Genomic DNA, 15246 nt, shown 5'->3' on the forward strand with positions numbered 1-15246 from the left:
TCACTTGAGAGATCCTCTCCTCTAATTCTAAATTTAGAATTCTATTTAGAGATGAGTGAGTACTTGTAAAAGGTTGTCTCCTAACCCTGTGAAAAGGAGAAGAGGGGTGTAAAAGGGTAGTTGGTCTTTGCCCATTGAAGGAAGACCGGTAGTGGAACCCGGTGGCCTCGAGTGAAGAGGAATCGGGAGTGGATGTAGGTCACGACGATCGAACCACTATAAAATCGGTTTACATTTTCTTTTGAGCAATTTACCTTTACTATAAATTATTTTACCTTCTTATTGCTTTCACTATGCTCTCCTATGCTTTTAAATTAATATCTTTCCGAAATAGGTTTAATCAAAACGAAAGATTTTCGAATCAAAGTTTTTACCTGCACTAATTCACCCCCCCTCTTAGTGTCGACTCATTCCTAACAGGGTTCACTCTTTAGCAGCATGCAATGAGTGTCATGGGCGGGAGGTGATTGAGATCATCGTCCCAACGAGAGACGCTATGGGTCGATGAAAGATGGAGGAGAATGAGCAAGAGATCGACGATGAGCATGAAACGCAGAGAAGATGGGAGTGTGTCATGTAATAGAGAACAAGGGTGCATATACTGAAGATGGACTACCTAGATCAAAGTTGTTGTCATCAAGGAGATCAGAGTAATCATTGTCACTAGATAGCGAGGATAGCAAGGAAGGAAGAGGAAATCTTGCTAAGGCAAGAGAGGCTATGATCCCATGAAAGAACGAAGCATGAAGAAGATATTTTTGTGTTTGATATATACTCCCTATTTATACAAGCTACGAGAAAAAAAATTTCTCAATAGAGCAACGAGATTTCCTCGTGGAAAATCTTAGCTGCTATCATATAAAATCTCCTTGTGATGGCAGGAGTCTTCTTCCATTAGAAAATGAGGCCTAAGGAGATTGACAGACAACATTTCTGATACAATTCAAGATAATTCAGTGATAATTCAGTGATGTTCCTCCGAAAACATAAAGTATGAACAAGAAAGCAGGAGTAAACAGAGCTTCGTGTTCTTGCCAACATTTTGCCTCTTTTTGGCGCACGAAACCATCACTTCAATTTTGGTTTCCATACACACACACACAAATATATATATATATATATATATATATATATATATATATATATATATATATATATATATATATATACTCCATCCACGCTCTCAGACGATGTTTTCGCGCTCTGCCTCATCGACCATGCCGGACTTGCATGTGCAGAGCATAAAGTTGCACGCAGCAGCTGCCTCGCCCACGGTGAGGAAGATCCACTCTTGACCGATGGTTTCGAGCACCTTCGACTTATCCATCTTCTTCATCGCCTCGCTTCCAGGGTTTGCCAGCACCAGCTGATGGATAATCATCAAAGCATCAAGGTGAAATCCGGGTCACATAAATGCATCAGGATTAAGCATCCTGCTTGATTGAGCCACCAGAGAGCTCAGTACCTGAAGGCCCCTTCTGCCCAAACTCTCCTTGACCTCCTTCAGCATGCCAGTCCCACTTGAGTCGATGCTACCCACAGCTGCCGCAGATGAGGAGTGTCGTGACATGTCAAGCAAAACTGGATCGATTCATCACGAATCTCACGAAAGCGAGAAGAAGAGGAAACACTTGCCTCCCATATCTAGTATCACGTAATGTAAGCTGGTCTCTGCCTTGGATTTTAGCATGTCCTCCTCTTCGTTGATCCACCTTGTTATCCTAATCAATGAAAACCATATCCATCAGATAATTCAATCACTACAGGACATGAGATTTATGCATGCCTTACCTCTCTCTCAAGTAGCTCACATTGGCAAAGTAGATCGGAGCGTCGATTCGGATAATGAGCACTCCGGGAACGCTCTGCGCCGCCGAATACTGATCCATGCGCCGGTAGGTCGACGAGTTGGGGATGTTTCCGAGGACGGTGGTCCTCGGCCGCGCCACAAAGAGTAGAATCCTAAGCATGGAGACCGCCACCTGCAACAGCGTCTAATGCAGTTAGCTTATGCTTGTCCTGATGTCGTCTCAGTATAGATTGCGACGCAGAACGTACGGCAATGACAAGCCCGATCTCGATGCTGCCGAAGACGACGCCCAAGTATGCACCCATGCAGACGCAGAAGTCGATCTTGTCGACCTGCCACAGGTGCAGCGCCGCCTCGTAGTCGATAAGACCGGCGATGGCAGATATGATGATGGCGGAGAGCACCACCAGAGGAGTGTAGTGGAACAAGGGCGTCAAGAACAGCAAAGTGACCATCACCGTCACCGCCATCACCACGTTGGAGAGCGCCGTCTTGCAGCCGGCGTTGTAGTTCACCGCCGACCTCGAGAACGGCCCTGATCGTACAAAGCATTGGGATCACAACTCCTAAACAGTAGCTAGCTAGAAAACTTAAATGCCTGCAGAGAAACGCACCGGTGGTCAGGTAGCAGGATGTCAAAGATCCGGCGATGTTCATCGTCCCAAAGGCGATCATCTCTTTGTTGCCATCTATATGGTAGTTCTTGAACATGGCAAAACTCCTCCCCACAGCGATCCCCTCCTGCAGTGCACATCAAAGTCATTTTTCTCCACCAAATTTGATGGTATGTTATGCATCATGAGGAAGTATATACCGCAAGGGCGATGATCCCGGTGATGATGCCAGTCTTGAGTGCTACCATCATGTGCGGTGCTGAGAGAACCAGATTGCTCAGTGATGGTGGATTCAGACCCTTCTTCAAGTAGCCAATCTTCAAGATGACGACCCAGATTGAGTTCAGGATGATCTATATCTAGTGGCTGTCGTTTCGAGGAGAGGGACTGAGAACTCACCACTTGCACACCGTGGTTTTCTGCATGGGTGAGGTACACCACGAGGCTCCCCAGTATCACCGACGTCAATGGAGCTGCTGCGGAGATCCAGAAGAATTTGGGGCCTTTTTTGCTCTGATCACAGCAAAAATATTTGAACAGTTAGACAAAGAAATAGAAGTATAATATTACCAATGATTTGGAAGGAAGGACGAATGATAATGTCATCATAGCTTTGTTCTATTCATTGAATGATGAGAGCAAGTCAACAGTCATGTGAGAGTGACTCCTTACTAAAAAGCGTGTGAGGAGGAGGAAGAACAGGAAGCAGCTGCCGAGAACCACACTTTCCCATCTCCACTGCAAGAAAAAGGAACCACAACCATCACCATTCGTCGGAGACCTTGTGACATGCAGGATTTCCATTAATCTCAAAGGTCAAATATGCACGAGACTGAAGTGGTGGCATGACAAAAATGAGATTCTTTGTTATAAGAAAAACATGTGCCGGTAAAAGTCGGATGAACTGTACTTAGTTGGAATTGATCAGTGTCACTAGGAAGAGAGGTGATCAATAACCTGATGGGTTTGTGTGAAAACAGATTCCATCACCGAGATAAGGTCAGTAGCTGTGGTGAAGTGTTGGAGGCCCAGCATCCCCTTCAGCTGTTGAAGGCACACCACTGTGGCAGCTCCCCCCATGAATCCCACGATGGTCGCATGCGACAAGAAGTCAACTATGAAACCCAGCCTGAAGTTGATGAGATTAAAGTTATTGAAGCCAAATGAAAGACTATTAAAGAGATAAAATAAAGAAAAAAATGGTATGTATGTGTGCATGTCTAAGTACTTCCTCAGTGGTCACCTCCTCTCCGGAAACAGTTTAGTCTGTGAGGCCTCCACGACAACATCGTCTGTCTCTCCAATTAATCCTCCATGAACTCTTTTTCCTTTTAACAAATGTAAAAGCACTTCGACACTAGCATACTGATCTGTTCCTTTCAGGTCTTTATCTTCGTATTCATGATAGCAATATACAACTCTTCTTTCTTCAAGACGCAAAAAAGAGAGAAAAAAGAGAACATAAAATTCTTCATGCAGCTGTTTAGTTCTGTACCCCCGATCGAGCTCTTCATGCATCCATAACATGGCTTGGTTTTCAGATCACTTCATGCCAGGAAAAGACATCAAAACATAAAGATGAAATGAATCCATGTACCTTAACAGCCCCAAGGACGCTTGAAAGACCCCAGCAAAGAACGTCGCGGTGAAGACCAAGTGCACGTACAGTGTCGGGTTCTGCGACGGCGGCACGTCCTTTCCCAGCATCGACGCAATCAACAGCGATGGCACCGCCACAGTCCCCACTGCGAGATCCTTCGAGCTCCCCATCACTGCGTACACCATCGGCGGCACAAAGCTCGAATCTGCATGCACAACAACAGCAAGCATACATGATCGAGTCTTACGTCAATCGCACAACAGCTTCAATCCAAACCAAGATATACGCACATAGGCCTAGGACTGGCGGCAGGTTGGCGAGCTTGGCGTAGCTAATCCCTTGGGGTATGGCAAGGCTGGCGATCGTAAACCCCGCAACGAGGTCCGACCTTAAGAGACTAAGGTTATATCTCGGGGCCCATTGGAAGACCGGGAAGAAGTACTTCAATCCCACTAGGAACCTTCTTGACCCCGTCTCGTTCTTGAATTGCTGGAAGGGATCATCGGGGAAGAGAGTCTCCTTGAGGTTGGCCCTCAAGGTGTCTAGGAATGGCCGAGGGGGTGGGAGTGGAACGCGCCGCGCGAACTCTACCCCTTCGACGGTCCCGGCGGGGAACACGGCATCGGAGTTCTCCACCGTCACCATTGCAAGGAGATGGAAGAGAAGATCGAGCGCCGATGAGCGAGGGGAAGGATGGGCAGCTATTTAGAGGGAAAGAGTCGTGGGGTGTGGGCCCGCAGGTGGTTGAAGGACACGCGGCGGAATTGCACGTTGGGTCGCAGGCCTAACGCGTTGCCGCCTGTGTGCTACGGTGAGACCCACGCAGTTAAGCTACGTGGTTGGTTCTGATGGCTCGGTACGGGATCGCGGACCCACGCATCACAGCTTCTCTCATTAACGGAAGTGCCGAAGCTCCCGTGGGCTTGACAACGCGTGGGAAGGTGACGCGACGGCGGTTGTCACACGCCCCACTGACGTTGACTGTTCTGTGAGAGTCAACAATTTTGACTCCGCGTCAACCGGAGATGCAAAGTCGGACGTAATCCAATTTATGCGCTTTGTGCTTTAGGTAGATTTCAAGAACAAGATTAGTGATATCTCAAATTGCACGTGGACTTGCCTACCTCTGATAATAAAATGCTTAATAAAAGTGGTTAAATTTATTATATATAGATAATTAAAATGTGACATTTACTAAAACACTTCATTTAAAGGGGTTTTCAAATTATATTTTAAAATGAAAAAAATAATGTCAAACGATTCCTCCAAAGAAATTTTAGAAAGGATGAATATATGCAATTCTCATAGGTGGTAGGTCGAAGTCCCTATTCAATTACTTGCATTATCTTTATATTGAAAGGATCAATCAAGTCAATGCTGATAAAAATAGTTTTGGAATCTGTAAATTTTTGGTTATTGGCTACCTAATTCTTGACTTTTGACCTGCTATTTAGCCATTTTATACTGTAAGAGATATCCAGAACACTGCTTTACAGATCACGCAAGATTAATTAAGACATCTAAGTTGGGTTTTAGATCATCTTTTGTATCATGGATTACTGCTTTCGGGCAATGTTTCAAACAACATAGAAGGATTCGACAACAAGGGTTTAGTTTTATGCGTCTTTTGACTTCATAGTTGGATAGACGACAAGCACAGTGATAAGAGTTGTACGTGAATGCGTGGTTATAATCCTCGATTTCAATGAGTTCGCTAAGCAGCTTTCTTTGATAAACCTCTAGCACAAGATTCTAAAAGGTTGTGATGAAGAAAGTAAAAAAAGTATACAAGACCAATTCAAATAGTTAAGATTAGATAAAATAAAAGATTTAGATTTAGATTTAAATAAATAGATTAAGATGAAAAATTTTATTTGAGATATGATAGATTTTTTATTATTTTAAAAAATTTATACTTTATCTTTTAGTCAATATAAATAAAAGTTCTTGGTCAATTCAAAGCACTATAAATTGAAAATATTCCTAATTTTGCTCATTTATTCTCTTCCCCTTCTCTTAGCCAACAGTGTGATATTAGAGCCTGGTTCGAAAAATATCAATATGAGTACATTGATTAAAAAATAAGGGAAGACTAGTAGATCAAAAAATAAGAACAAAGAAGATTGTAATCATTGGAGTATGTATTTCTAATCAACTTCTTCCTATCTTCAAAGGCGATAATTATCAATTTTAAGTTTTTAAGATAAAAAATTTATTTATTTTATAAGGATTATGAATTTAGTAGAAGATGATTTGGTTAAGTATGATTTATAAGATCCTAATATTACTAATGATCAAAAAAATCAGATGAATGAGAATATATAGAAAGAAAGAAGTAAGAGCCCTCTACATGCTACAATAAGCAATAGATAAGCCTTTATTTCCCCAAATCATGATGGCATCAACATCAACAAAAGTTTGGAAAATATTAAAAAGTGTCTTTGGAGGCACAAATAAGGTAACAAATTTAAGGCTTCAAATTCTTCAATATGAATTTGAAACTTTTATGATAAAAGATTCTGAATTTATCATTAATTTCTTCTAAAAAATATAATCAATTATGAATCAAACTGTAGTAGAAAAGGTTTTACAGAGTTTATGTAATCACCAATAGTTTCTTTTTTAACATAAATTAATTACTATAAATAATGTATTGCTTTATTATTAACTTATATATCTATGTATTATAGTTAAGGAAATAATTAAATTTAGTTTCCTTAATCACATGGATAAGTTAGGAATTCTACTGATCAATTAAATTATTAATTGATTTATTTCCTAATGAGTGATTTGATATTTAGGAAAGAAATAGTTTACATTTTATTTTTGTGTGTGAACTATAAGAAATGAATATTATATTACTTCCTTTATGTGTGAAAGTAAAAGAAAAATAAATTAAAAATAAAAATTAAATTATTACTTACCTTTCGAGGAGATCTCATCTTCTTCTATATAAAGGGGCTACTTCTCCACCATTCCCCACTAAGTCTAACAATGGGAGGATCGAGGAGAGGACTTCCTGAGGAGATGATATCGAGGAAGAGATAATTAAAGAGATATAGGATCATTTCTTTTTTAATTAGTTTTGATTTATATTTTGAAATCTTAATGTTGAGATTATTATAATTTTTTATGTATAATGATGTTTTAATTTCGAAATTCATGATTAGTAAATAATGATAATTATTTTATGATATTAGAATAATTATTTGATTTATATTGATCTCTTAAGCTTAAGTGAAATTTAATATTAATTTAATTCTTATTTTTAGATTAGCATAATAGTTCTAATTTATTTAATTAGATATATCTATGTTTCAAAAATTATATGTGAATTTTTATAATTAATTAGTTTTAAATTTAAGATTATGAATTTAAAATTTTTATTAATGTATTTGAGTCATTCTTTAATAATTTTAAATATTGAAATCTAATTTGATAAGAGGAGTCTAATTTGGATCCGACTTAAGTCAAGTTAATCTGTCAGACTGGATCGACTCAGCCCATGTGGTCATGTACGACCTAGCTCATGTGACCAAGTACAACCTAGCCCATGTGACTTGGCATGACCCAACCTATGTGGTCGGATATGAGCCAGCTCATATGGTAAGGTATGACCCAACCCATGTTGTCAGGCATGACCCAACCCATATGACTAAGTACGATCTAGTCCATATGACCATATATGACCCAACCCATGTGGCTAGGCATGGGCCAACTCATGTGGCTAGGTACGATCCAATCCATGTGGCCATATATAACTTAACTCATATGGTAAGGTACGACCCAACCATGTGGCCAAGCATGGGCCAGCTCATGTAGCTAGGTACAACCCAATTTATGTGATCAGATACGACCCCAACTCATGTGTCTAGGACCAACTCGCAAGCCAAACATGACCTAGTTCAATGGTAAAGCTTAGCCCAACTTATAAGTGAGGTTTAGCCTAGTCCATGAAGTTAAGCCTGCTCAGCTACGCGATTTGTATTAGACATATCGTCACTTCTTTTATATAGCTCGTCGTACCTCAACTCAACCTAGTACTTGGAATAAGTATATGCAGTGTATGTGACCCGTTCAAGACTCAGGTGGGTTGGTTCGGTCTGGGTTAACACTATACGACATAGTCCAATTTTCTCCCTATTGGTTTAAGCTTATTAATTGACTAAATCAGATATGTTTGATTAGTTAAAGTCGGTTTAGGGTGATTCCAGACTAACTTGACTAGTTTAAACCTATTTAACCTAATCGAGATCAATCAAATCTAAATTAGACCGGTCTAAGGTGATTCTAGACTAGTTCTATAAGGATTTAAGGTTGTTTCGGTTAGACCATAATCGAATTGAGTTTGGTTTAAGTCAATTGAGTTATTCAAATTAGGGTTTTAGTTGATTGAGGACTATTGAGAGATTGATGTTTCATGCCTTTATGATTTGATGAATTTAAAGGTTTTATCTGAAGATGTCATTTGAAAATGACTATAGGTTTTCTATTTTCTTATGTTTATGATATTGATATGATTAGTATCATATAGTAGATGTGACTAGACTAGTAGTTCATATTAGGAGCGCAACCAATGAAAAGAGATACGAGCCCATCATAGTGCGGAGCCACCAATGAACATAGTTTAGCATATTTACATCAAGTACAGTCTCTCATAATATTTAATCATATTAAATTTTTGATGTATGTGTAAGTGAATAGATGAGTGTAAACGAATGATCATTGATATTTATGTATCCCTTGCCGAGGGTAGGTATGGCGATTCCCTTCGGGGATTAGCGGGCCATCAGACGTGATGGTTAGATGATTCCTCCATCTGCTATTGGGAGGAACGTGTCCTCACTTGGGCAGGGGGGGATACCACTTCATCTACTGTTGGGAGTACGATATGGATTATCTCCATCTATTGTTGGGAGGAATCAATCCCATAGAGTATGCCTCTTCATCCAGGAGAGTGCACTATCGGGTGTGATGTACGTCTTTATTATATAGTTATTATGTATGTGTTGCATGTGACTGCTATATGATTTTGTTTATTATGGAAGAAATTATCATCGTCTTTCTTATGCATAAGTTTTATGATAAATCGATATATTTTCTTATTGAATTATTGATATTTGTTTATATTTTATGAATATTAAAGATTATTTTTATGATTTTTCTGATGTTCCTACCAATATGTGTGGTTGCTGATATGTTTTTATCTTATATTTATTTTCAGAGTAATCTACTACTGTGTAATATATCTGAAGCTTGGGTGGAAGAAACTTGTGACCCTACTAAGAAAATATGATCATTTTCTAGTTAATAGAATATTTATTATTATAAAGATAATGATTTGAATTCAAAATTAAAAAAATAGGAAGTTTATTATGTAAATTATGAATAATAAAATATTAATTTATTATTCTTTTTATAAATCCGGGATATGATAGTTTATTTTTAAAATTTGATATGATTTCTACCGCTGTAGAAGAAGCTAAAAATACAAGTACATTATCTATGAATTAATAGGTTCCCTTTTAGTTCATGAATAAAAAATAAATAGATCTTTATATATAACTTCATAACATGCTATTTAATGAAGATATATTTGAAAGACTAAAAATAAAAATTCAGAAAGACTAAAATTAAAAATTTAGAAGTCATATCTTAAGGGAGAGATCAAAATAGTAAAGATTATGATCGATCAAATAAATGTTAGAGGAACACGAACGAAGATAACAAAGAAACCCGTCGGATGTTTTTGTTGCAAAAAAATTAGACATATTGAAAAAGATTACTAGTACAAAAATAAAAATCCAAAATGTTCCTCTATAATCTTATTGAAAAAAAAATGGTCATCTTGAAAAAAATTATTGGAATAGAAATCAAACAAATTATGAGAAAAATAATGATGAAAAAAGGATAATTTTTTTTTATAGCATGTTTGGTTTTTGATAGTAGATTCAGTAATAGATAAGGGAGAAGTTTGTTCCAAAGGCTTGATAATTTAGTCAAATTAATAGTACAGATGGGAAATGACAATAAGATTCAAGTGGAAGAAAAAGGAACGCTAAATCTGGAAAAAAATTATCAATGATATAATGTTTATTTCTATTTTAAAATAAAATCTCATTAGTATAGGGAAATTAATGAGAAAAGGATATTATGTTATTTTTAATGATGAAAAATGCTTGATTTATGATAATAAAATTAAAAAATTGATAGTAATTATGAGGATGACAAAAAATAAAATGTTTCCTTTATTATTTTCAGATTTCTACTTAGATGCTATTGTTAAATGAATTGACATTATAATATAAAAGTTTTGATTATCTAAATTTTTATGGGTCTATACAAACTATCTCACACGACAAACTCTTCAAAATTCAAACTAATAAGATGATGTCTTAGAATAAAATTAAAGTTGATGAAAGTTCTAATAAAAGCAATGAGAAATCAAAGAAACAAGAAGTTTTAGATTTTTTCTTATCTACCGCTACCAAAATAGAGAGCATTAGCAGTAATAAAAATGAGGATGATAACTTATAAACATTCAAAAGGGTAACAAGTTAAAAAATATCAAACATTAAAAAAAAATAGCTCTCATGAGTCTTTTGAGAAAAGTGAAGATAAATAATTCCTAAAGATTTAAAAAAAAAGTTAAAGATGTAAAAATATTGGATGCAATACCGAAGACGAGTTTGTCGATATATTCACAAAAACTTTAGTAAAAGAAAAATTTTACCTTGAAGATAACTTTAAGTTACAACTATTTGAATTAAGGGAGTATATTAAGATTAATTTAAATAATTAAGATTAGATAAAGTAAAAGATAAAGATTTAGATTTAAATAAATAAATTAGGATGAAAAGATTTATTTAGAATATAATAGATCTTTTCATTGTTTTAAAAATTAAATTGCATCAATCCAAAACATAGTTTAAAGTCCGTCTATTATTCTCTTTCCCTTCTCCGAGTTTTAGGTAAAAACCAATAATAAGATGATAGAGAAGATAATGGGTGCAGTGAAAAGGCAACATGCAGAGACTCGATCAGTGTCGAGATCTTGGCCATGGGTGACACAACATTGTTCTTCATGCCAAAAGGAACGGACAGTTTCTTCAGTAAAGTTGTCCTCTTTGACCTTTCTCTCGAATATATGCATTTAGGTTTTTGTGACTGCACCTACTGGTTGTTTTTGGTGATTATTATATGTCCCTTGAAGTGAATTGCCAGAAAGCCGGATTGCTCGTTCTCATCCTCTGGCAAACTGCTGCAGCAACACATGCTTCATTGGGACAATTGTAGGTGATGGCTGCCTCAGATAAGTGCTTCTTGGTTAATTATTACTGCTCCACTTGATGCAACAAAATAATGCCTACCTCAGATCAAAGCTGCTGATCAAGTGGCAGAAGAACATGAATATGACCTTTCGAGTTTTATCTTCACTGTAGATTAGTGCTTCTCTTCCTTTTTGACATGCTTTTTGAACTGGTCATTAGATTTGTTGATATCCACTATATCACAAAAGGTGAATGGAAAAAGAAAGAAAGCACATTGGGCTACTGGCTCCTTCGAGATATACATAGCATGATATGCATGCAAGGGTAAGTTATAGTGATAGCCACAATAATGGAGCTGCTAATATGATTGGATAAACCAAAAGCTGAGTAAAACCTCCCCCAGGAAACGAGTGAGATGTAGAACGAAGCCAGTTTCAACCTCTCCCTCCACACTCACTTCCCACTTTCCCTAAGAGAGCAAGGACATGATCCTTAGTGGGAAACGTGTCCACCTATAAGGATTCGATTCGTATCTAAACAATAGTTTCCCACCTCTGAGTTGGGCAATAATTGCTTGCACAAGCTTAAAGCAAGAGGAGTACTCAATTCATCAGTTGATCTAGTCACATCAATTATAGCTCTAGAAAGAGAAGTACATTAATTGTTCCATCATGAGCACAAATCTATGCTGCAATCATGGGATGCTTCACTCTATATCCGGTCACTGTGACTGTTCTGAGAGAATTAAGGAACACGAGGAGGGGAGGAACTTCCACTCGTATTGTGGGTTCACCAAAGGCCCCTCCTTTACAGGGAGACACACACATCAAGCCACCTTTTTTACGCACGCGCATCAACAATGGAGGTGGCTATAGTGGGAGGAGAGAAGACCCCGTGATCAATGGAGCTAGCTCGGTCGTCGGGCCAACAGCCAACGCGGGCATGCTCTATATCATCCACCCATTGGGTACATGAACGATCTAAAGTCAGCTCTTGGCAATGAAGTGAAGAAAATGGATCATATAATTGAGCTTTGTGAGCTTTAAGACGTGTGCATGCAACACGAACATGCTTCCCTTTGGCGTCTGAGCAGAAGCCAGATGGAATCCGTGGCAGAGATGTGAAGTATAATGGCTGGTCCCGCATTGAGAGGTGGTGACACTGTTGCAGTCCCTTAGGCGCATAACATGATGAACAGTGTAGGCCATGGGAATCAGTGAGAAGATGGTAAGTGATGGGGAGAACAAGACACTGAGCGGACAAGCCAAGACTACTTCGTACTTAACATAATCTGACCTTTCAAGATTACTTTGTCCCTGAAGAATATAATTCAGCCACATATGTGATCAGAATCCTTCAACTTTGTTGCTCAAAAGGAGAGAGAATATATATATATATATATATATATATATAAAGAAAATATTCATATTTTGATATTTTTCCAATCAGTACTCACATTTTATTTTTTTATTTTTTAAATAAGACTCCTGATTAAAAAAATATCTAAGCTATCTCTCAATTTTTTTAGCTTATTATAGTGTTTTGATCACCACAATAAAAGCATAATAAAGTTTATTAAAAATATAATAAATTATCTAAATAGACTCTTGACCTCAATCAAACTAATTATAAGTCTAAAAATATAATATTATAATGATTTATGAGTAATGATAATCAATGAGGCATCATATGATATCACCTATAATGTTTTTCAATGTTGTTTATGGTATTTTTATCATATTAATAAAATACTATTAATGCAATTAAAAAACACTATAAACAAACTAAATGAAAATACCATAACAATTAAAAATTAATAAAAAATAGGTGAGAAAATTTGGCAAAAAACTTTTAACGGATATTTTGGATTTTTTAATTTAAAGTTATTATTTTGAAAAAAGCGATACCTTTTGGGAAATACCTAAAATATGAGTATTTTATATGAAAATAGTATATATATAGTTGAATTTTTGGAAAAGTTTCTCTCTTCTCGAGTCTCCATTTTTTTAATTTTCTAATAATATCATTTTTTTATTTAATATCTATAATACTCTTGATTTAAGAGTGAGCTAGCTACCTATCCCTTTGTCCTCCTTTCCTATGAACCAATTCATAGGGTAAATCAATCTAGTTATAATATTTTTATATTATATTTAATATTTCTGATAATACAAAAATATTATAATGTGATAAAAAATACTATGTTATAGTATTTTCAGTAATACTAGAAACACTATGATGTAATATTTTAATATTATTATGATGTAAATGACATGACAAATCCTTAACACTATATGCCAATACTACCATTTTATCTTTAACACCTCATCTACGTATGGTCGAGCAATTTGACTGATATGTGAGAGTCATTTAAATGATCTTTTGTCACTATCTTAATTTTATGTAACTGTATCCTATAAGTGTTAGTTGAAAAATGAATAAAAACGATCTTCACACACCCATTATCGTGCAAATCGAATGATGAATGGGCGTAATGATCTAGCGCTATTTGATGACGATTTTGACTAGCATAGCAAATTGATATAATGGTTCGACACTAATGAAGGGCAGTTATGGTTAGTTTTTGCTTTTGATATCATACAAGCAACGTAATAGCCCCCCAAGTATCCACTATAAAAAGAACCATGTAAGTATGCCTAGGGGACACACAACAATCTATGTCTGACTTATCCAACTTATCCAGCTCGATTATCGACTTAAGCATCGGAGAGGTATTGTAAAAAATACTCATGACATAATTTTTATAAGGTTCAAATGTCTGACTCAGAGAGTTTTCACTTTGAGATAGGTTAAAAGAAGAATCAGGTTGAATCTAAGTTAACCTCTTGCTTGAAAAATCAAAATTGACTCTAACAAATTACACTAAAAGGAGGGCCGACCTATATGTCTCAAGAAAAACTCATGAGCCCATGAATCCAAAGGATTTTAATCCCTCGAATTTGAATGAACTAATTCTAACAGCTCCGAATGCTCTCTTGTCGAATCTTCTGGTTTTAACGATCCCAAACCAAAGGCAATCTAGAATGTTAGTCAATCTGAATTCTCTCCCCATGCCAGACCCTAACCTTTTCCGATGGCTTTTCCAAGACTCATTCTTTATCCAACCACCTCCCATAACTCCTGCAACCCTGATTATTCCTATAAAAATCTTTCATATCCTAATCCAACAAATGTAGATTTAATTAAAAGAGTCTCCCTACCTTCCACAACTTGCCCATCAAACCCCATCTGCATTAGCTCTACTAATCATGACTCTTTTTCTACTACTAATTCCTATTCCCAACGTAGCAGTCAAGTTTTGCGTGGCTTAGGCCCAAGTATCATCAAAGATGCACTCCCCGCCGTTAGCTCAAAATTTAATTCCTCCATTGAAACCAAAATTCATGAATGAGTTGATCGCTTAATCGATCGACCTCCCAGCTAAGATTTAAGGCTATCCTGATAAAATGGATCAATAGTTGAAGGATATTCCTAGAGAAATAAAGCAAGGAAAGTAGCTAGAGATACACTCATACTTAAGATCTCTTTTATAAAAAAAATATAAGTAAATAATCGATCCCTCAAGGCTTCAAACTTTCTATTGGACATTTATGATAGAAAATCTGACCCCTTAAAACATATTATGATGTTTACCTCATAGATGACCCTCTATGAGACTATAGACTCTCTTATATGTTGAAGTTTCCTTACAACTCTTAGGGGAGTGGCATAGGAATGGTTTATCAAGCTCCTCCTTAAGCTAATCTCCTCTTTTGGATAGTTGGATAAATTAGTTTGAATTTAGTTTTATCGGCTATAAACTCTAAAAAAAATCCACAACTTCTTTTTTGGCCATACACGTTAGGAGGAAAAGAAATCTCTAAGAGAATTATATGAGGAGATTCAACGACGAGGTTCATTTGATCACTAACTCAACCCCCTCTATTCTAA

At 36.7% G+C, this 15246-nt stretch overlaps 1 protein-coding gene across 1 annotated transcript; it reads right to left on the reverse strand.

Annotated features, from left to right (window-relative positions):
• Positions 1-930: 930 nt before the first annotated feature.
• On the reverse strand, positions 931-4695 carry LOC135624695 (sulfate transporter 3.1-like). Its single transcript, XM_065128576.1, has 12 exons — positions 4315-4695; positions 4022-4229; positions 3382-3553; positions 3097-3162; positions 2824-2937; positions 2625-2741; positions 2425-2551; positions 2059-2345; positions 1792-1982; positions 1636-1721; positions 1466-1542; positions 931-1366 (listed from the first exon to the last, which is right to left on the reverse strand). The coding sequence occupies exons 1-12, from the start codon at positions 4667-4669 to the stop codon at positions 1184-1186; spliced, it is 1983 nt and encodes a 660-aa protein (XP_064984648.1). The 5' UTR covers positions 4670-4695; the 3' UTR covers positions 931-1183.
• Between the last annotated feature and the right edge of the window lie 10551 nt (positions 4696-15246).

Source organism: Musa acuminata, chromosome BXJ1-3 (genome assembly GCF_036884655.1).
Source record: "Musa acuminata AAA Group cultivar baxijiao chromosome BXJ1-3, Cavendish_Baxijiao_AAA, whole genome shotgun sequence".
Lineage (NCBI taxonomy): Eukaryota > Viridiplantae > Streptophyta > Magnoliopsida > Zingiberales > Musaceae > Musa > Musa acuminata.

Excerpts from the sequence above, each read along its gene's own strand:
- LOC135624695 (XM_065128576.1), bottom strand. The coding sequence starts at position 4,669 with ATGGTGACGGTGGAGAACTCCGATGCCGTGTTCCCCGCCGGGACCGTC. Across the intron at positions 2,938-3,096 it reads TCCTCCTCACACGCTTTTTA|AGCAAAAAAGGCCCCAAATT; the intron begins GTAAGGAGTCAC and ends TGCTGTGATCAG. Across the intron at positions 1,722-1,791 it reads GTGAGCTACTTGAGAGAGAG|GATAACAAGGTGGATCAACG; the intron begins GTAAGGCATGCA and ends TTCATTGATTAG.